The 21422-nt window shown below is 43.4% G+C and overlaps 1 protein-coding gene across 2 annotated transcripts; it reads left to right on the top strand.

Moving 5' to 3' along the window:
- The first annotated feature begins 11 nt into the window (after positions 1–11).
- On the top strand, positions 12–21125 carry DTL (denticleless E3 ubiquitin protein ligase homolog). Of its 2 annotated transcripts, none has more exons than XM_064414293.1 (15): positions 12–150; positions 299–424; positions 1244–1342; positions 1673–1734; positions 1826–1946; positions 2417–2482; positions 4051–4163; positions 4827–4900; positions 5845–5948; positions 6886–6990; positions 8844–8956; positions 12472–12561; positions 14312–14450; positions 18221–19086; positions 20568–21125. In XM_064414293.1, exons 1-15 carry the CDS (start codon positions 27–29, stop codon positions 20634–20636), a joined length of 2271 nt encoding a protein of 756 aa, XP_064270363.1. In that variant the 5' UTR covers positions 12–26; the 3' UTR covers positions 20637–21125. The 2 variants fall into 2 exon arrangements, with proteins under 2 accessions (XP_064270363.1, XP_064270362.1); XM_064414292.1 differs by having other exon boundaries at positions 1244–1360.
- Positions 21126–21422: the final 297 nt, after the last annotated feature.

The raw sequence follows: 21422 nt of genomic DNA, 5'->3' as shown, positions 1-21422 counted from the left end.
GGGCGCGGCGCGCTCGCCGCTGACCAATGAGAGCGCGCGGCGGGCTCGGCGGGCTCGGCGGTTTGGCGGGAGCTGTCGCGGCGCGCGCCGGCCGCGTCCCCGTCGCCATGCTGTGCCGCGCGCTGCTCCGCCGCGCCGCCGCGCCCGCCCGTGAGTGCCGCGGGCACTGCCGCGACCCCCGGACCCTCCGGACCCGCCGTGCCCCCCGGACCCCCCGGACCCGCCGTGCCCCGGACCCGCCGCGCCCCGCCGCCTCGGGGCTCGTGGGGCGCTTACGGGGATGTCTGTCTCCTTGTAGGTCGGTGCTCAGCGCTTCCCCTGCAGCATGTCTTGGAGAGCTTCCAGTGCAGCCAAGAAGATGACCACCTGTCCTACGGGGAGACGGGAAAGCCGGTCCCTCCTTTCGGCTGCACCTTTTCTACAGGTAAAGTCGCCTCCTGAAAGACCTTTGGTGGGGCCCAGGGTATGGGCTCTGTTGTCTGCAGTTCCTTGTCTTAAAGTGAGCTTACTCCTGCCGTGTGCTTGTGGTAAACTTCGGATCGTGGTGCACCTAGATACTGCTGGAAAGTATTCCCTCAAAGAAGCAACTGTCAAGCACTTATTTTAGTGTCTCATCTGTGTGTGTTTCAAGGTCTGTCCTCTTGGTGACAGTGTGAGGCTACACTGTCAGTGAGGTGACAAACTGGGCTTTGTTCAAAGTATATGAAAGCTGTAATAGGGTGGAGAACATTAGGTAGAAATCAGAGGTGGATGGATGTTACCAGGCAGTTACACACAGCATTTCCCCATGATGGGAGAAAGGAGTAAGCAATGAAGCTCCCAGATCTTTAGGGCAAAACTTCTTCTTCATTCATTGTACTCTAGTTTTGGCATGACATTTTACATTTCTCTAAGGTGACTTCCTGCTTTTTCAAGTCAGATCATAGAAAATGCTGGAGGCTGTAGATGATAGGTACTCTAGATACAGAAAACTATTATAGTGGGTGAAAGAGGGATCATCTCAAAAGTTGCTTCTGGAGCCCTTTGGTTGCCCATGTTTAGTCATTCCTGAATGGAGCATCTAGGAAAAAAAATTCTTGCCAGTATTTCTGTATTTTAACACTTAGGTTGCTATGTAAATGCTGTTTATTTTACAGTTTTATGTTTGCTGCATTCCCTATTTAAAGCATCTGTGCTTTCACAAAGAGCATGAGCATGATTTTGTGTTAGCTACCTAACATAATATGTTTTAATTTCTTTTCAGCCCCAAATTTGGAGCACGTCCTGGCAGTTGCAAATGAAGAAGGGTTTGTCAGACTGTATGATACTGAAGCACAGACCACCAGCAAGCTCATCATTAAGGGTGAATGTTGTATAAAAGGTGATCATCATTTGATGTGGCAAATGTGGGATTTGCTGGAATCAAAGAGAGCTTTTTGCAAGTCCTTAAAACATAAATTGTAGGCAGTACTTTATTCCTTCCACATACTTTGCCGAGTCTTCTTTACAAAGCAGCAGCCTGAATGCACTCTTTTAAATCAGCAGTAGCAGGTGAATTGTTCTGTGTTGTCTTTCATGGCTAAGGCAAACTGTTAACAAGATTTCTGATTTTAATGTCTGATGCCATTTAGTCTTCTGCAAAATACCATGCTCTGATGCACTGAACTAATCTCGGTTTTTGTTTTCTTGTTAGAATGGCAGGCTCACTCAAATGCTGTATTTGACCTTGCCTGGGTGCCAGGGGAACACAGGATTGTAAGCAGTCTTTTGCCATCTGACTTTTTTTATAATGCTTTGGCAACTGTGTACAGAAAATTACTTAAGCTTTTTATTTTTGCCTCTGAAGGTCACTGCTTCAGGAGATCAGACAGCCAAGGTGTGGGATGTGAGATCTGGCGAGCTTCTTGGCATATGCAAAGGTCACCAGTGCAGCCTCAAGTCAGTTGCCTTTTCTAGATTTGAGAAAGGTAAATGTTGATATTGCCTGTTGTATGTTTTTCCCTTCTTCTTTACCTCTGGCAAAGTACTTTAAGGGCTAAAAAAGGGCTTTGGAAACTGAGAGGTACCAATAGCACAGGTCTGAGCAGTGATCCAGCCAGGAAAGCAAAACTGTCTAGTTGGAATTTGATGGTGTCCTGATGCTAAAATCTGCACATTTCTGATCTTAGGCAAAGATAAGATAGGATATCTGCTTCCATACCCAAGTGTGTGAATATGCTTTCCATAAGCTGGTTTCTCTAGTGGGAATAAGAAAAGGATAGTAAGAGTAAGGAAACTAGTTAAAAAGCATGGCAAAACAATGGCCTGAGTTTTGTATTTCCAGGATTGGCATCCCAGGTGTTGGGACAGAAGAGCCAGAAGTACATAGATGGCATTGTACTGCATTCAGTTAATTAAATAAATGCTTTTGGAAGCTAATAACATTCTTTTCTCTCAGCTGTTTTCTGTACTGGAGGAAGAGATGGAAACATCATGGTTTGGGATACCAGGTGCAACAAGAAAGGTAAGTGAACTTTCAGATATGTATCAAAAAAGCTTGGAATCTCATGTAAAAGGACTGCTCAGATGGGCTTTTTGGGCTGATGCTTTTGATTACAATGTAGGCAGCAGAGGATTCTCAGATAACTGTAGTGCTTTAGGTACTGTAAGAGGATGGAATAGGTATCTCTGCTATCTGTGTGTAATACATTTCTCCACTTTGCAGCAGTCCCAGATGTGCAGCATCAAACCACAGGCTGGTTTGATAATTCCCTGTGTGTAAGTCAGGAGGTGTGGCTGGACAGAATGCATTCTGCTAGGGCAGTGCAAAAGCAGATGAGATAGGAGAGATTGCTTAGGTCACAGACATCCAGAGGGGTGAGGAAAAGCTGGAAAGGCTCCTGCCAGATTAGGAAGGAAGGCAGAAAGCGTAGAAAAAAAGAGCTTGTGGGTGGTGGTAGCAGCTCAATATATTGTGGAAGCACCTCCTATAAATACGTGAGCTCATTCTACTCTTCTGCTTCCTGGAGCTTTTCCTTCTCCAGTCCCTCCCCTTATGCCATTTCCCAGTTCTCTGCTCTGCCACAGCAGTTTCTTTGCCTGAACAATGTCTTGCTCTTCCATCTGTATCAGGTTCCCTGGCTTTTCAAACAGGCAAGTGAAGGAAAAGTTGACTGACTCCACATGATTGAGGTGGAAGGTGTAGGGGAAAAAAAGTAGAAAAGTTGCCTTACTCCAGTAAGGCACTACATTTCATAAGGTAACAAGAAAAAAAGCCAAACAGGAAATTATAAAATAGAGTAGAAAAGCACTGGAAATCTTCCAGTGAGCACAGTTCTGCTTGGGATGAGGTAGGTTGAACACTCCAGACCAGGATGCATGTGAAAAACAGACCAAGGGGTAACAATTTCCAAAGGCAGCCTGCCTAGATCCGTTTTGGTTTCATTGTCCGTGCTACGCTGACTTCTAGTTTTTTGCACTGTGTTCTTCTCACTGGTTTTGTATGTAAGTAATTTTTGTTTTCAGAATACAGTAATGATTTTAAAGGTTAACCTAAGCCACCTTTTAGGTCTAATTCCAAGCTGATGCCTCCTTTATTAAAGTGACAGCAAAATTGCAAGTAAACTGCTAATTGAGATGTCTTTGATTGTTGGGGTTCGTTTTGGAGGGGAGCATCCCAGGGAGTCCCCGGAGGGCCCCCTAGGCTGAGAGTGCACTGGCAGCAGCAGGCAGGCAAGGAGACTCCACGTGGCCTCTGAGGGCGCTGATTAGATGGGGGTTTATTGGGGATCCCATCCCCGGGAACAGCATGGTTACTGAGGGAAAAGAAGGAGGGGGAGCCTAGGGGAGGGAAGGGACAAGAGGGGAGGAAGGCTGAGAGGGGGGAAAAGGCTAAAAGGGCGGCTGGTCTCACTCGCACGGTTTAAGAGGGAGAATGAAAATGGGCGTGGAATCAGACTTGTGCCAATGGGATTACAGACACAGGATGGCTCAGGGCAAGACCACAGGCTTGGGATATACCGTACATTTTGGAGGGGTGAGACAGAGCATACCATTTAAATAAAATGCAATACTGCATTTGATTTCTTTCAGATGGCTTTTACAGGCAGGTGAATCAAATCAATGGAGCACACAACGTGGCTGACAGGCAGACTCCTTCCAAACTAAAGAAGAGGCAGAACCTGAGAGGACTTGCTCCGTTGGTGGTGGGTATCTGGGCAACAAACAAAATGTCTCTTCTGGGGACAGTGTTATTCACAGAATTCTTCCTAAGTAAATATAGTGAGAAATATGTGGCTTGTGTGTGGTAAATGCTTCCATTTATATTTGCACAGGTAGGGTTTTTTGTCATGGTCATTTGCAATGGCTAATTTTGGACATTATTTAGTTGCCTAACAACCCACGTGCCATAAAAGCCAACTTTGGGCAAATGCAATGTGAAAATACATATTCTTCCACCCCTCCTGGAGGAATGGAGTGGTCAGCATTCCCTTTTTGAAGGGAGAGATATGGAGAGTTGTACATTTTTTTTCTGTCCTTTTTACCCCCCTTAATTTGATCAGGCACATTACTGCCTTACTGGAGTAAGACCTGATCATTTTTAATCTATTAAACTTTTGGATGAAGGCAGCTCTCTTATCTGTGAGCTGAAAGGTGTAATCTCAAACTGCTGCCCAAACACTTATCTCTCAGCAATTTCACTGGTGGGAGTGTTCAAAGCATTGTTGTGTCCTAAATGACATCTGCTGTTTCTATGTTCTGCTGCCTGGCTAGGAGGAGGTTTTACTGGCATTCACATGGCCTTGAACTAAGCAGCAAGATCTTGCTGACCTTAAAAGAAAATAAAGTTCTTTTTTCTTCTTTTTAAGGATTTCCAGCAGAGTGTAACTGTGGTGCTGCTTCAGGACGAGCATACTCTTATCTCTGCAGGAGCTGTTGATGGGTAAGGAGGGGAGATGCCTGCTTTCCTGTCTATTCTGTGTGCGCAGTGGCATAAAAAGATTGGGAGATTTTTCTCTCTAAGATCACTCAGTGGCCAGCAAGGCCTAGAGCTACTCCTAGGTGGACTCAACAGCTATGCTGCCAGCTTGCATTGGCTTTGCTTCCTTACTGGAGACTGCAGTGCTTGACAAACTGTGGTATGTGGTAAATGCTCATTTTAGTCTTAGCTATGGGGCAGAATGAGAGCAATGCTTCCCTCTCTCTCTCTCACTCTATTCTCATGAACCTATGAGACCACACATAGACAGACTATTGTTAGACAGCCTTTATGGATGTGAGTGGGTGGGTGGTCAGGGCCTGGACATGTGTAGGCGTGCCTGAGAAAATGTTGCTTTGAGTTACAAAAGATGCATTCTCGTAGGTGCCAGATCCCTTGCAGCATCTTGGAGCTTGAGCAAACTGTCTTAATGATCAGCATGGAAATGATCCTCTTGGACTTGATTTTTTAGCAGGTTCCATGTGGTCAGAGCCTTTCTGAGGCAGATAAGATTGATCGTCCTACCTATGGTTCATGACAGAGACTTGCTCCCAAAGAGCAAGTAAAAAAATTGGAAGACTTAATTCTTAAAACTACAAACTAAAACTACTTGTCAGAAGTATAAATGCACCCATGTGTTTCCTTTTACTAGTTGAAGGAAGTTGGCTTCTAGGCTTTTGTCTTGTCTTGTGTTAGTTACAGAAGGCAGTGCTGCCTCCTCGCCCATGGCCAGCAGAGCAATTGTTTGGCTTTCAGCACGGCTCTGCTCTGCTCCTGCTCAGCTGTTGTCCCCTTAGCACTGGATACTCCTCAGTCAACAGCAACCCGATTTCTGTGCTCTTAAAAGGCTTTATCAGCATGGAAAGGGAAATTAAGAAGCTGAAGACACTCGTGCTTTTCTATTCCAGTGTGATCAAAGTGTGGGACTTGCGCAGGAACTACACTGCTTTCCGTCAGGACCCGCTGCCCGTCAGGTCCTTCTGCTACCCTGGAACCAGCACTCGCAAGCTTGGTAAGCACTGGACATGGATTTGTTACAGTGCAGAGTGAATTTAAGAAGTACTATCAGTGACATTTCTTATCTTTATAGCCAATTGTTGATCAGACTGGCAAACTCTGCAGGGTATTTTGATTGCCAATATCAAATTTTCAAGTTGAAGAGTGAACATGCCTCACTTTAATATCACTGCACCAATGATAATAATGTGCAGAAGCTTCAGCAGTGCATTTTCATAAACAGTGGAGGAACAGTAGAGCTCTTGATGAGGAATTTAGCTAGTCATTTCTATACATGAGTAAAATTCATATTGAACTTTCTTTGCATTGTATCTTCCAAAGACAACAGAATAGACTGTGTTTTTATATTATCACCTCTTGAAACTGTTAGCAAAAATGATAGCACGCTTGTTCATGTTTCTCTGTCTTCTTTGTATCTTTAATGCCTTACAATGCCCTGATGCAACGCAGTAATTCCTGATTTGTCTGATCAATGTGGTAATAGTCAGTGTCACTCCCAGGAAGGTAGTTGTGAAATAATTTGCCTGCAGGGAAAGATTTTTATTGAATCTGAATCACTAGCAAATCAGAGAATGGTGTGTTCTATCAAGGCATGAGAGTTTCTCTTTATTTTTGGTCACTGCTTCTACAAGCAGTGACCAAAAATAAAGAAGTTGTTCCTGTTATCTGTTTGAAACTATCAAATAAATCACTTGCCTGTTCTGAAGGTGCAATTCCTTTCTAAATACCACCCTGAATTCTCATGAGAAAATGTAGATGTTATTCTAGAAACATTTCTTCTTCAGCAAACGTTCTGTCAAACATAGAAACTTTACCATGACAATCTCATACATTTTACAGATCCTTTCCAAATTTCCTTCTCTGGGCATTTTTTTGAGAATGTCTCTTTTCCAATTTTTTCTCTTGTGAAGAACTTCTCTCTTTCTCTGTAGGATATTCTAGCCTGGTTTTGGATTCCACTGGTACTAATCTGTTTGCTAACTGCACTGATGACAATATCTACATGTTCAATATGACAAGTTTAAGGACCACTCCAGGTAAGCATGATATCTGTGGAAATAGCTGCTAAAAGTATAGATGTTACAGAGTGTAGAAAGGCACTCCCTCTGACAGAGACAGGGACCAGGTTTAACATGAAGGAAACCTATTCCATGTTCTTGTCTCTAAAGCTATGCAGGACAGATCCACATTTTCTGTTAAGCTATCCACATAAAATTAATAGCAGATACTGGTTCACCCAGACAGAGACTGATGGTAGTTTGCATGTTAGCTCTAGTTATCCAGTGAGGAATGGCTGCTCTCCAGCCTGAAGCAAGTTTGAATCCTCTGCTTGCTGGCAGTCACTGATTTGTCAGACTTTTAGATATGAATCCACTGAAAGTGATCACCTGATGATTTCAGATATTTTAAGGTGTCTTTTCAGTTTAACTTATACCACAGTTTCTGGAAGAAAGGATCCCCAGCATATTGAGGTGTTTTATCCTTTTGGATTCCTTCAGCTCTGCAGCTGTGACCTTTACATGCACAAGATGGCCCTGAGCCTTTGGTGCACGAAGCTGCTTTGCCACAGGCCGGTGGCAAAACTTGTTAGATGCATTCCAGCCAGACACATAATTTATTTTCCATTGCCTTTTCTCAGTGTCTCAGTTAACTGAAATTAAATGAACAATGTGTCCTTCTGTCTGCTCTTCAGGAAGGCAGTCTGGTGGGTGGGAATGCTTCCAGAGTGCAGAAGTGCTGCGAGTAGTAAATATTAATAGCTTGGTTGTTGAGGTTAATCCCAGGTGCCGCTGGCTGCTCTGTGGGGGTGGGCTGCCTGGCCTGTCCCTCACAGGAGCAGGCTCTGGCCATTGTCACGGAGCTCTTGCCTTGTGTGTGCAGCCAGGATGGATGGAGCTCCTGTGCCGTGGCTCCTCGGAGCGCGGCGTGCAGCTCCCGCAGAGGGCAGCGCCTGCCCGCCCTTGGGCCGCCCTCACCGCGGCTGCAGCTGCTCTCATCCAGCACTGAGGCAGCTCTAGTTGGTCAGGAAATCCTCCTGTAACAGCACTTGCTGCCTGGTCTAGCAAGGGATTCGCTGTCTTATGGTCACTGCACTGGGAGAGCTGTGGGCAAAAAGAATCAAAAGGGTGTTTTGCAACTCTTTAAAGGCCACTGAAGGCGACCACGTGTCCTCTTGGTCTGTGGGGTATTTCCTCTGTGAAAGCCACTACTAAACAGGGCTGAAGTGCCAGCTCAGCCTGGGGCTGCCCTGGGAAACTTGTGCTTTGTGCCCCATGAGAGGACAGGACATGGTGCAGCCAAGCACTCCAGATGACACTCGTGCCAGCGGAAGGCCATTGTGGTAGGGGAATGTCGGCCATTTGGGGTGATGGTTTCAAGGCTTTAGCAAACACTACTAAGGTTTAAATACAGGAGAACGTGACTGACGAAATACAAGTTTTACTGACTAAACAAAGCTCCTGGCAGTGAGAGGAAGGAGCAGCCAGTGCCTTTGTTGCCCCCTGTGTGGAAGAAGGCTCTTGCTGCAGGACTGCCCTTGTTGATGGAGCAGGACTGGTGATGGCGGCTGGGGGAGGAAGAGGCAGGGAACCTGAACCAGAGAAGTGGGGCAGCCCAGGTGAGGGCTGAGCCTGCTTGTGATGTGAGTCAGGTAGAGCTTTAATGAAACTGCCATTGGTTTGTTTGGGAAGCCTGAAGGGCTCCAGATGAATAATAAAAACTTCCTGCTGCCAGAGCCTCAGAGCAAAGGAGCAGTGCAACCACTTTCTCCAAAGGATATGTGGCTAGGCAGGAAAAGCCTGTAAGATCAGCCTTCCTTGCACAGCTGACTCCAGGGCTATGCATTTAGTGGGGAGTTTACTTACTTTTGTATTTTATTTTCTCTTCACAGTGGCAGTTTTCAGTGGACACCAGAATTCAACCTTTTACGTCAAATCCAGCACCAGCCCAGATGACCAGTTCCTGGTCAGTGGCTCGAGTGACTGCAACACGTACATCTGGAAGGTGAGGCAATGGGGGGAGCTGCTTTTGCTTTTCATGTTCACATAGAACACTCCCTGCTTCCCAATCCTACCCAAAGCAGCATGGGGCTAGCTCCTGGCATGTTGTGCCTGGACTGTGTATGTTGCTGTCAAGGCTTCATGTAATTGCTTAATGTAAAACAGAGCTAACCTCCTGCCATCAGTACGTCTCTCATCACTGCTGCTTATTGCAAATTGCTGTTCTTAATCTGGTTTTAATGGGCATTAAAATCCTTTTTCAGTCCTGTTGATTCAGGCAGCTATGACAAGTAGACAGACAGTTCTCGTTTCATAGTTAGCAGTGGAGCACATTAGCAGAAACCTAAAAGTTTAATTGTTTTAAAGGGCACTCTTTCCCTCCACCTCTTTTTTCCAGCTCCTGCTTCAGACATAGCTTTATCTCATGCTTAATTTACGGTAGTGATTCTGTGATTCTGTAGTTAAAGCCTTTGTATTACAGCAAGGGCTCAGCCAGAGCCTTCAGCAAAATTCCAAAGCACTGTCTGACAGCTCAGGGCCTTTGTCACTTAACATCTTGCCATGATGTGTAGGAAATGCAAATGTCACCAAGATAGTAGCAGGCACCTCAGAATAAGGCATGCCTCAAGTTCTGTTCTTCATGTTCCTCATATGGGAACAGAGTGCCCTTACTGAAGTAGAATAGACAGAAACCACAGGTGACTGCCTCTTAAAGTTTTGGGATAACTTTTAGGGAATGTTGATTTGTCCATCCATTTCACAATGAGTTTGAAAGTAAAATACAAACCTCTCAGAGGAGAGGGTCAGCCTGCTGAGGTTGTGGCTGGAGCACGTACCTTCTTTATTTTGGAGAACACTTGGAAGCAGCTGGGTTGCTCACTCAGTGGAGGCAGGAGTGTGGTAGCAGGATTACTGTGCCAAATGGTGTAATTTTAACCTTCCTTGTGTTCTGTGCAAATTCAGCAAAAATGCCTGTGTGAGCTTGAGTTGTGCCTTTTGCATTCACGTGTTTTGATACTTTCTTGGAACTAGCCTGGGACTCAGTTGAGAGTATTCAAGGATGTCATTATATCTCAAAATTTAAGCATTTGAGCACATTTAAAATGTACTTATGTACAGAAGGCTTCTGTTGCCATCACATATGAGTGACAGATTGTATTGCATATTTATAAAATGAATTATCAATTTTTTTTATTTTAGTACCATAGTCATATTAGAAAGTGGGACTTCCAGTGCATTTGTCTCTTTCAAGATCTGTCGTATTCAGAGGCTTCTTAATTTAAATGTTGACAGATTTAACTCTGAAACATATGTATCATATCTTTTCATGGCATGAGGATTTACTATGCTGTGAAGAAAACCGTGATTAGATTATGCATGAGTAGTTATATGTTATAATGTTATAATGACCTTAATGAAGAGCTCTTTCTGTATCTAGAGAGGAATAAAATGCAGAGGAAGACCTTTTCTACTTAGATTATGTCTTTGAGAAACTTTTACAGCAGTGCTACGTTTGTGTTTGGGTGAGAAGCCCTGTGGATGGAACTTATTGCTGACAAGGATGCTGTTTCAGTCTGTTTTCATATACAAGTCACTTCCAGGCAATGAACACTTATTTTATTGTGTTTGGTTTGGTTTTTCTTTTAATTAAAAGTTCATCAATTAATGAACTCTCACTCTTGAACAACCATAAGGTTATACAAGCTGAAGAGCAAAGAGGTTTTTCTTCACAAAGATGGTGCCTATCTGAGGTACCTTCCTGGTAATAAAACAATGCCATTTGTGGATTTGTGCTTCCATTGTTCTTTCAATCCTTTGATGTGGATCACTCTCAGGAAACTGTATCAAGTTTTGCTTTGGTGTGTCCCAGCCCTGGAATGGAGGGGATTCTGTATCATATGGTGCACAAAACCATAGACACCATTTTAGGCTGCATCTTGAAAATTGATGTAACAGCTGTTTCCAGTGAGGAGTAACTAAAAAAGGTCTCATTACCTAGGTTTCTCTTTTTAACCTTGCCACAATAGGCCTCACTTCCCCAACAATATCCTGTCAATTCAGGCACAAAAAGCAGCCTGTGCTGTGGCTAATCCTGACTTAACATGCAGACTGCCTGACAGTCTTCTGCCAAACACAGTGGACACAGCCATAACTCTGCACTCTTCTTCACTTCACAGGAATATAAATTTGGTATAGTTCCTTTAATGTACACTGCTATAGTGTAAAACCACCGTGTCCTAGAAAGAGTAATTCCCTTCCTCTGCTTTCCTTCCAGCAATCAGTGGCTACTGGACCACTGTTTTGGCTGTTATGAATGTATAATAGCAAGACTGCTATTAACTGTAAGTGAAGGTATTCTCTGCACAAAGATTTCCTGTTTATTCCCTAAATAAAGATTTAATTTCTATTGCATGTTTTGGCAGTGAAAGGAATGCTCTGACCAAGGCATTTAGTGGATATTTAGTCAAGTAATTGCCTCTGTCATACCAGGGGGAAAAAAAGGGTCCTGTTAAGATGAACATATTTGTATCAAAACAACTTAAGTTCTGAAGCTGCAGTTTTGCAGGCTGTTGTGGGTGATCTACAAGAGAAAAATGTAAATCAGTAGCCTTCCCCAAAGTCTTGCATCTTCCTTTGAAACCTATATGTAATGTCTACTCCTTTCCCCAGACAGTAAAGGATCTGTTCATTCCCTTATTTAAACCTTATCTAAATCCCCTTGATAAATCTCCCTTATAATGTCACATCAATGATGGTGACTCTCAGCTCCAGAAAGGATTGACTTGGATAGAATCAGAGTGTGTGTGTGTGTGTGTGTGTGTGTGTGTGTTTTCTCCTTTGGGCCACTTAATGCTGGCTTCAGCTCTGTCTGTCACTTACAGGAGCAGAAGTCAAAGATAAGTAGCAATACTGTAGAACAGGAGAAAGATTTTTATGAAGAGTGTGAGAGAAATGGAGATCAGTTGAATGAATGTGATTGAGAGAACTTTCCTATGGACTCTTAAGAGGGTCTCTGCTGCAGCTGGCTGGTTGGAGAAGGAACAGGCACTTGCAGTTTCATAAATGCCAGTTCTGAAGTAGTGGAGGGTCATCTATGAGATTTTGTTGGCAGTGGTTTCAATTTTTTAATAAACCATTGACCTGTGATTGGGACATTGGTAAAATTGTAGCAGAATATATTTGCCTAACCCAATTCAGAATATGAGCCTCCCAGCATCTCACCTGGAACAGGCAGAGGTACTTAAAATGCTTGTCTCATGTTCTGGGCTGTCAGCTCTGGAGGCAGAATTCCTGTGTGTAGCAGGACTTGAACAAGTGTTTCCATGAACTGCTGCTGAGGAGTTCCTCAGTTGTTGCCTCATGATGACAGGCTGAGAGCATTTGATTTATGCATTTCAAGACAGCAAAGATGGGAAGTATCCACATGCTTCACAGGTGGGACATGGGGCTTTTCTTGAAGACGTATATTAGGCTGTGTCCCTTCTGACTGTTTGCTTGTTTTTCTGTGAAATTTTTAAGGTTTCTGAGCCCAGCCTTCCTCCATGGATGCTCCTTGGTCACTCTCAGGAAGTTACCTCCATTGCTTGGTGTCCTTCAGACTTCACTAAGGTTTGTCTTCTGCAAAATAGTTTTTACTGGAAAACAGTAGATGTGAGGTGACAACAGCATTTTTTGGGGGGAGGAAAATTTTAGTCAATCAGTACTAAAATGTTCATTTAGGAGACAGAAATCCAACCTTGTCATATTAGTACAATGTATCAGATATTTTCAGATAATTTTGGCTAATTGAGAAATCCTAAGAAATTGAAAATGAGAAAAGACCTCTCCTGATGAGAGTTTGATACTACCTATAAGAGACAAGACTATGAAATAATTTAATCAGGGCTTTCATAAGCCAAAGACTTGGTTTTTTGTTCCATATTCACATCTTCCTTTCCCTCTGACCACCATCTGCTAGTCTTGTACAGAGTGGCAAGAAGTTTTGAATGCCCTTTAAAAACATGAACACTTTTCATTGTGACCTCTTTTCAAAATCAGAGCTCCTTTTATGGCAAAAAGAGCCTCCAGTGAAATTGGGTCAGTAGTTATGCACCAGGTGTCACTGAAAGGAAAACAACTGAAGTAGGAAGTTAGTTCAAATGTTTGGCCTAGCTCAAAACTAGAAATAACCCTGAAAAATCCCAAGCAGTGTCCTAATGATAGCCAGATAGCCAGAGTTTCTTCCACCCCTCGATGTTGAAGAAGTCAGCTTCTTTCCCTAGCTTCCATTGCAGCAGAGCTTCAGAAAAGCATTACAGTGTAGGAAGGTGGGAGTCTTGCAGGGAAGCATCAGGAATTGTTCTCGTTGTGTAAGATGCACAATATGAGAACTGGCATTTCAGATGAAATCTGTGATCTAGAGGTAGCCCAGCATCCTGATCGTGATGTGTTGGAAATGCAGACCAATTCAGCCTTTCACATTGCTACTGACACAGGAAAGAAATAGTCAGCCATTGTTCAGATGCCAAAGCCTGAGGAAAAGTGAAAACTATGGAGCTAAGACAGATCAGGAAGCTGCTTCGTGTGATTTGAGGAGCAAGGTTGCTTTTGGTAGGGACAACATTAGTGTGACAAAAGTCAATGTAGAGACACTTGCCCCATTCTGATTGCTATGAACTTTCACTACAGCATTTCCTTTTTCTTTCTACTTATTGATTTCTTGATGAGTTGCCAGCTAATCTGCCTAAAGACAGCCATAAAGTGTGGGTTAGATGGGTGCTGCTCCTTTGGCCAGGATTCCAGAGATCTTTTTGGAGCACGTGATGCTGCAGTGGGGCTCTAGAGCTGTGTTCCTGGCAGAGTTGGGTTCTCTGTCAGATTGTGCTGACATTTGACTGAAGAGATAGCACAGCTCATGCAGCAGCCATCCAATGTCACCCTCTTGGTGTACTGCAAATGTTTGTCCCCAAGCAGAAGAGGTCCTCAGCAAAAGAGGCAGATTAAGATGCAGGTGCATAAAGGATCGTGGCTGCTTTTGTCTAACGAGGGTTTGAAATCCCAAAATGTGCCATGCCCTGAGCAGAGCAGTGTTTCTCACATAGCCATGCAAAGCAAATGGCTGCTGGTGGCTGAGATTTCTGTAGCAGAAAGATATGGGTGCAGCAGCCTTGCCTGCTTTAAAACAAATACTGCTGCCTGGTGCAGTCATGAAACAAAGTTGGGTTGTTTTCATTGTTTAATGGTCAGTCTTGTACCCCTTCAGTCAAGCTTCACCATCATTCATACTGTTGTTGTGTGTTGGATGGAGCTGCTCTGGTTCACTCAGCCAGTGATCCATAGGATGTGCCCTGGTTACTCTAACACAAAAATTTATACTTAGATTGCCACATGCTCTGATGACAACACTGTGAGGATTTGGCGTTTACAACGTTGTCCTAAGGAAGAGAAATCAGTATCAAGGAAAGCCAACTTGGTGGGCTGGGTGGTTCAGAAGAAACCAGAAGAGCAACATGGAGCAGGTAAGTCCCCTGAGCTGAGATATCTTGCTCTGTAGCATGGCTGCTGAATTTTGTCTGTTGGTTCTCTGTACCAACAAAAGCCTTTGGCTTGTCTTATTAGCCTTCTGAGGTTTGTCTCATATTAGGCAATTACTCATATAGCCAGACAAGAACTTCTACTTGTGAATACTTCTGCCATCAACAGGACAAGCTGGCTGAAGTGGCTTACAAGCATGGCAAAGTCTGTATGGCCAGACTGCAAAGCAAATATTCATTGACACAGCTTGTTGAGCAGCCAGATCTTCAGTGGGTTTCAGCAGAGTTTGATAATTGAACAGCCTAAGGAGATGTCACTGTAGCAACAACTCACTTTTTTTTTTTTTTTATTTCCCTGTCAAATACTAACTGAGAGCAGTAAGATCATATGCTTTTTCTAGTTTGGTAGTTTACCCAGCAAAGGGCTGACAGCATATGGAGAGCCTTGGAACTCTGACCTGTTTGCTTCTGCCTATAGTTGAACTGTGCACAGAGTAATTTTTCAGGTGCAGCTATCATTTCTTCAGCTTCAGTCAATGGTACTGACCATATACAGCCAAATGAAATGTTGTGTAGTGAAAGTACTTTAAAAAAAACCATGTAGACAATCATGATGATTGTAATGCCCCAGAATTAATCTGTTAAGTCTAGTGAAAAATGCAGTACCTTTCTACAAAGCCTGGGCACTCAGACAAGTTGTGCAGCATGTTCTGAGCTAGTAAGCAGATGTGTAGAGAAGGGAGTCACTAAGCAGGTAGTACCTTAGAGCAGAAGAAAGGAACCCTGATCATAATATTAACTTTGATTTGTCTGTTACCTGCATTTCGTTGCAGTAGAGAGGTGAAAGGAGGAGAACTGCCCTCTCCCCAAAGTGAAGAAAGATGAACTTCTCTGTAGAGTAGCTCTGAAACTAAGAATACAATAGCTTCCCAGCAGCTGCTGCTGTGACTTCCTGCATTCCACCTATCTTTTCGAGCCACCCTCCAAATGAATTTCATCTTGGCTAGCACAAATAAAGGCTGAAGGTTTCCAAATCCCACTAATGGAATAACATTACCTCTAACCTTTCACCAGTGAGTAACAAGTCTAGCAGGAAGTTTGCAGGACAATGGGAGGGAGAGTGCCAGGACCACTACATAGCTGGTAATTGTTTTGTGTGTGCAAAATTGTTTTGTTTTTTGAGCCCTCAGAGAGCGCTCAAAAATACCTTCGTGTTTTAGTGCCAGAAAAACAGAAATAAGCATAGGTTTAAACCAAAACCATGAGATCTAAAGTATCTTATCCATGAAAATTTTATAAGTCAGGTTTGGCAATAATGCCATTAAAAAATACTTATTTCTCCTTGCTCTTGCTGCATTAAAGTAACACAGGAGGGAAGAGGAAGTACACAGACACTGCAAACACAAGAGCAGGCTTCCTGCTGACCTTGGCTCTTGAACACAAAACACGTGCTGTTAGAATATAGGAATTGTCTGCAGAGACTAATTCAGAGCTGGCAAGCAGAGGACTATTTCAGACCTGCTGGGATGAATCTAGGTGGTTCCCCACCCATTTCTGACGAACAAATTAGGAGATTGAGGTTGTGTATTGATTGTTGACCTATATCATCAAGTGTAGCAACCAGAGTTTCCTATTTGGCAATTACTTCTGTGGTTTCTTTAAGTTGTACTACTTTCTCTGTGGTTTTGTGTAACCAAATTTCTGGAGCAGGCCTGTGCATAGGCAATTTGTGAATCTTAAATCTGGAAATTGATAATACTGCTCTAGAAGATTTGTGGCAGAGAAGGTCGGAAACACCCAAAATAACCTGCTTTGGTGTGATGCAGGTTGACTGCAGGTATTTGCAGTATTGTACCATGTGCAGTGGCAGCATAAATGGAAACAGCTACAAACTGGCTTGGTAGGAACCTGAATCATGCATGCAGTCTTAGGGGGAAAAAAAAAAAGCCTGATCTTCATATTCTTTATCTCAAATTTGTGTTTGCTTCTTGGCATGACACTCATCCTACTCCCTGGATAACTCTTTTTCCATTATCCAGTGTGTCCACAGCATAACTTCCAGACCAGTCTGGGATTCAAAGTGCTCATATGCAGCTAGTCATGCAATATTTCTGCTGAATGAATTTGTCATAGTCATTATGGATCAAGAGGTGCTGAGCTTGCTGTTTTCTTCCCCTCTAGGAGCTTAGATTTTTGTGAGCAACTAATTTCCCAGCTGAGTTACTATTGTCTTGTAAATGCTCATTAAACCAAAGATTAGGAGAAGAAATCTTGGCAGTTATATTTGCATAGCCCAGATTGAAGCAAGTTGTTACGAAGTAGCATATCTTACCAGGAAAGGAGCCTTTAACTCTGTTTTTTGTGTTGAAGTTATTTGTAGTGGGATCTTTTAATATGGGATCCTATTCAATTTTGTTCTGATGCAGCACTTGTATTTTGGATACTTGTTAGATAATACAGTGAAAGGATCAGAAGAGTTTTAGTATAGTAAGTAACCAGGCCTGTAGGTGCTCACTCAACATGTTGTTTGTGAGACAGCCTAGCATTGTAAAGAAACTGGCAGGTTGCTCACACTAGACTTCTCATTGCTCTAATGAAGTGCTTTATAGTGCAGTACTAGTGCTCAAAGAGGGGAGTTTGGATTAAACTCCTGGTATACACAAAAACTGTAGTGCTCTTGTGCCCAGCAGTGGAAGTGCACAGAGTAACTTAAGGCACTACCCCATTTAATTGCACCACCACGAGTTAGGTGAATGAGAAAGCAGGAATCTTACAAACCTACTAACATGTTCCTGTGGGAGGGGGCTGGAAATAAAAACATCTGAAAAAATTAAAATAACACTCTCTAATATTGCTGCAGACCGAGATCCTTGCTGTATATGATTCCCACTGTTGTTAGTGAGGTCCTTATGTCCCTGCCTATGACTGGTGTTTCTGAGTGTTCAAAATTTTTCTTTTACAAGCAGGGGCATTTATATCTTGGCTGGTGAGCTCAGAAGCCACTGTGAAATACCTGTCAGGGAATCATTTGTTGAGAGATTTTATTTCCTTTGGAATTAAGTCCTTGTTCAGTAGGTGAAGAATTTCTCAAGCTTCCCTGGGTGTGGTAAATAACTACTGTCTCAATTCTAATACAACATTGCAGAAAGTCCTCTAGCATAAAGACAAGAGAATGAAACTATGTCCTTCACTTCAAAAAGTCTTTAAAATCTGCAGCCAGTAACACCTGACTAGGAGCTTTATTCAGGTGCTAGGGCATCACAGTGTAAGGCTTCCTTGGTACTGTAATAAGCTGTGGGACCTGCTTACAGTACCTTTGTCCATCAGCTCAGTTATGGAGCTGTTAAAGATGCAGGGTAGGTGGGGACCAGCCTTTTTGCCAGGCAGTTGTCTGGAAAAGCAAAATGTAAACCTCCAGCAAGGCTAGATACACTTGGAACATTCAAGATTGGTTTTGTCTGTTCATTTTGGCTGTAGCTCATGTAAGAGCACTCAGTGCTGAAGGGATAGATGTCAGACATTACACAAATGTACTGCATTATGTTTTATCAGTGTAATACAGGATTTTATACAGGACTTATACCAGTTTAACCAAAATTAGAGGGATGTGTACAGCTTCTTAGTTCAAAAGGGTATATGTGAATCACAGGGTCAGCACTGATTCATCTCCTAGTTGGAAGGGGTGTTTTCAAAAAGACTGTCCTTAATCTGCTGGTTTGTGTTCCTCATCAGACTACTTATTTCTCCCCTCCCAGGGCCACCAGCCAGCCCACAAAGCACTCCTGCCAAGGCCCTGGCAGCGGGCAGTGTGTGCATTTCCCCACCACAGCCTGCTGCCTGTTCTCCCACTCACTCTGGAGACCGTCCACTGCTCACCAACACGCCGACTGCCGCTCTCAAAACGCCGACCAGCAGAGCCTCCACCCCAGCCAAGCCACCTGGAACCAGCCCCTCTGCATCCCCCAAGCTGATCCCTTCCTCCAAAATGTCCATCAAACACTGGGTTACAAAGACTCCGTGCTCTTCTCCTCCAGAAGTGGAGAAAAAGGCTCCTTCTCCTAGAAAAGCCCTGGCAGAAGTCACTCAAGTCACCCAGGGTCTCCTGGAAGCTGCTTGCCCTCCTCAAGTCCCACAATCTGAAAAGTGTGCCAAGAGAAGGCTTGACTGCAGCAAGGAGGCTGATGCAGGGCAGAAGTGTCTGCAGGACTGTAGCTGCGTGACTGAGCTGGACCATGCAGCTAAGAAATCCAAGCTGAATTTATGTCACTTGGTTCCAGACCAAAAAGTTTCTGATGAAGACGCTCTCAGCCTGGCTGACTTGTGTAATGACCATGAAGGCTCCAGCCACAGCCCAAAAGAGCCGTCCCTTTCTGGAACCCCTACTAATCCATCAGACACTCAAACTTCCCCTGATCTTTTCAGATCTCCACGTGGGAAAGACCCTGAAGTAGTAGATAAAGAGAACAGTTCTCCTGAAAGAAAAAATTGGTTGTCCGCTCTGGGAGAGAAGTTACAGACTGGCACAGCTGGCAGCCAGAGCACATCAGACAGACCCCTGTCATCCTGCAGTCCTGGTACCAAAAGAAAGGACTCTGTGGCAGTGGCCACTTCACCGAAAACTGTAAGTAGGGCAGCCAACAACTGAAATAAGTTCTCCCTAGCTGCCCCTCTCCCTTTGTTTGTTCCCTCCTGCTCAGACACAAAGAATTATCTGATCCCTTTGACTATGGACAAAAGGGATGATTTCTGGCCTAAATAAGCTGGATACATTAATGCTGTTATCTGCTAATCCTGTCCACGCAGAAACAGAATTTTTATGGTGTGTCCTTCATTTTCAAGGGATTTAAGCTACACAGGAGCTCAGAGATCCTTGCAGCTCCCAGCTGGATGTTTGAAGGATGTAGCCATCTTAAGTAGAGCTCTGCTCTGAGAGGCACAATATTGCCAACAGCTTTCCTGGCAGATCTCCTGTTTATATGTTCACCATCACATCTGCCTGTTTATGTTACTGGAAATCCACTTAAACATTGGAAGAAAAAGCTAAGTTCTCTTCCAGCTCAGGTAGTAAAAGAATTTGTTACCCATGTTAAAACTGTGGGGCATTAAATAATGCCTTCAGTTCCTTCAATGGAAAACTAGAAGAAAGCAAGAAGTGTGCAAGAGTGAGAGGGCAGGATTTGACCTACATCATCCTAATTTTGGTGTACAGGAAGGCTGGGACAGAGCTCATCCTAGGATCTGAAATTAAAGTTAAGCTTATAAAGCAGCTAAAAACATTGGTATGAGGGCTTTACTAGGATATTACATTTACATTTTTAAAACAAACCAAACTTGACTTATACCTGCAACTCCCAAGTCCTCCAGTGTCTTTGACTGAGTCTCATTTCAGTAAATGTTAGGTAAATTTTCAGTCATCCAATTTTAGTTGTACTCTTGAATATCTGATGCTAAAAGTTGTTGCCATCACTGAGGCTTATCTAATTTCTTACCTGATTTTATCCCTTCCAGCACTTCCGCCAGATACAACCTGGGCAAACCACTGGTCCTGAAATTATTCATAGCAGCTGGACCCTTCATGTTGTAGTTGTACCAAGAAAGCTTGGTTATAGGAAACCTACAACTACTTGTGACTACTTGTGCTTTATGCTGTATGTGTTTAAACACAAGACAGAGATATTTTCCCTGGAGAGAGATTACTATAGAACAATTACCTTTCCTGCCCAGTGTGCTCTGGTTCAGATTTTGGGATGCTCCTGTCTTGTTCTCATATGCTGAGGAGATGCCAGGATACCCAACAGCATTCATTGAATTTGCTGTGTCTTGGAAATCTGCGGCTCTCTTACCTGCTGTAGGGAAGCTGAAACTGCAGCTGGAGTGCATTTCTCATGGCAGTGGGACAACCCTAGGATTTAGACAGTATTGTAGATAGTGAGCCTCTTACCTGTGAGACAGATTGTAGTAAAGAACCTTTCATTTACTCTCTTAGTTGGGAAGCTGAGCAAACTGGGGCAATGATGGAGGGGAAACTTTTGAGATCCCTGCAACATATGAGCTGTTCACCTAAAAATGTTTTGTACTAGTTTTGCTTTTCTTTCTTGCTAGGCTGCAGCTACTTCAGTTTCCATGAGGAAGATCTGCACATACTTCACCAGAAAGCCACAGAATGACTGAAACAGCGTGTGGCGCTTACACCTGAGGAACGTTGACACCAGGGTATCAAGACCAGACTTAACAATGCCAACAACAATGCACCAGGATTGCACAATTTGTTGTCAGACCTTCAGAGTCGAGGTTTTAGTCTTCCCATTGTTAAAGCTGTTTCAGTTGAAGTGAATTGAGTGTGTAAAATCTACACAATACTTACTCATGGTCTCGTTCTGAGAGGATCGTGGTTCTCGTTAGGGTTGTGGTTTTTCATAAACAAAGTATTTTCTACATGGCAACTGTTCTGGTCCAAGGACAGACTCAGCTCTGCTATGTATTGTTGACAGGCACGTATAGGTTGTCAGTTTATGTTACTAAATCTGTTCAAACTGCTACTAAAGCTGTTCAAACTACACTACTCCTGCTGGTTCTCATTTTTCCCTCTGAGTTATGTATGGCTCAGGCTACAAGAAATAAATGTGTTGTCCTTCAAAGAGCAGCTTTACCCATAATGAACTGGTCTTCATCTGCACTCCATAAAATGCCAAATACAATGCAAAGCATGGGTTGAGGGGAAAGCAAACATGAAAGAGTTGATATGTAATTTCTTCTAAAATTACTCAAACATTTCATGACAGTTGTTTTATAGAATAATGCATTGTTGATATGAGGACAGCATGAACCCAGAAGAAAAAAAGCAAATTTGCAATTGAAGATAACCTTTAAATTTTAAGCCTCATTCTGAGTTCCATATTTTTCTAATCAGAATAACTAACTTTCCATCTTCATTGGTGCTTTATGGAAAAACTCCAG

Source organism: Passer domesticus, chromosome 3, assembly GCF_036417665.1.
Source record: "Passer domesticus isolate bPasDom1 chromosome 3, bPasDom1.hap1, whole genome shotgun sequence".
NCBI classification, from domain to species: Eukaryota; Metazoa; Chordata; class Aves; order Passeriformes; family Passeridae; genus Passer; species Passer domesticus.
The sequence above is the reverse complement of the archived record's forward strand: the minus strand, read 5'-3'. Positions and strand labels throughout refer to the sequence as shown.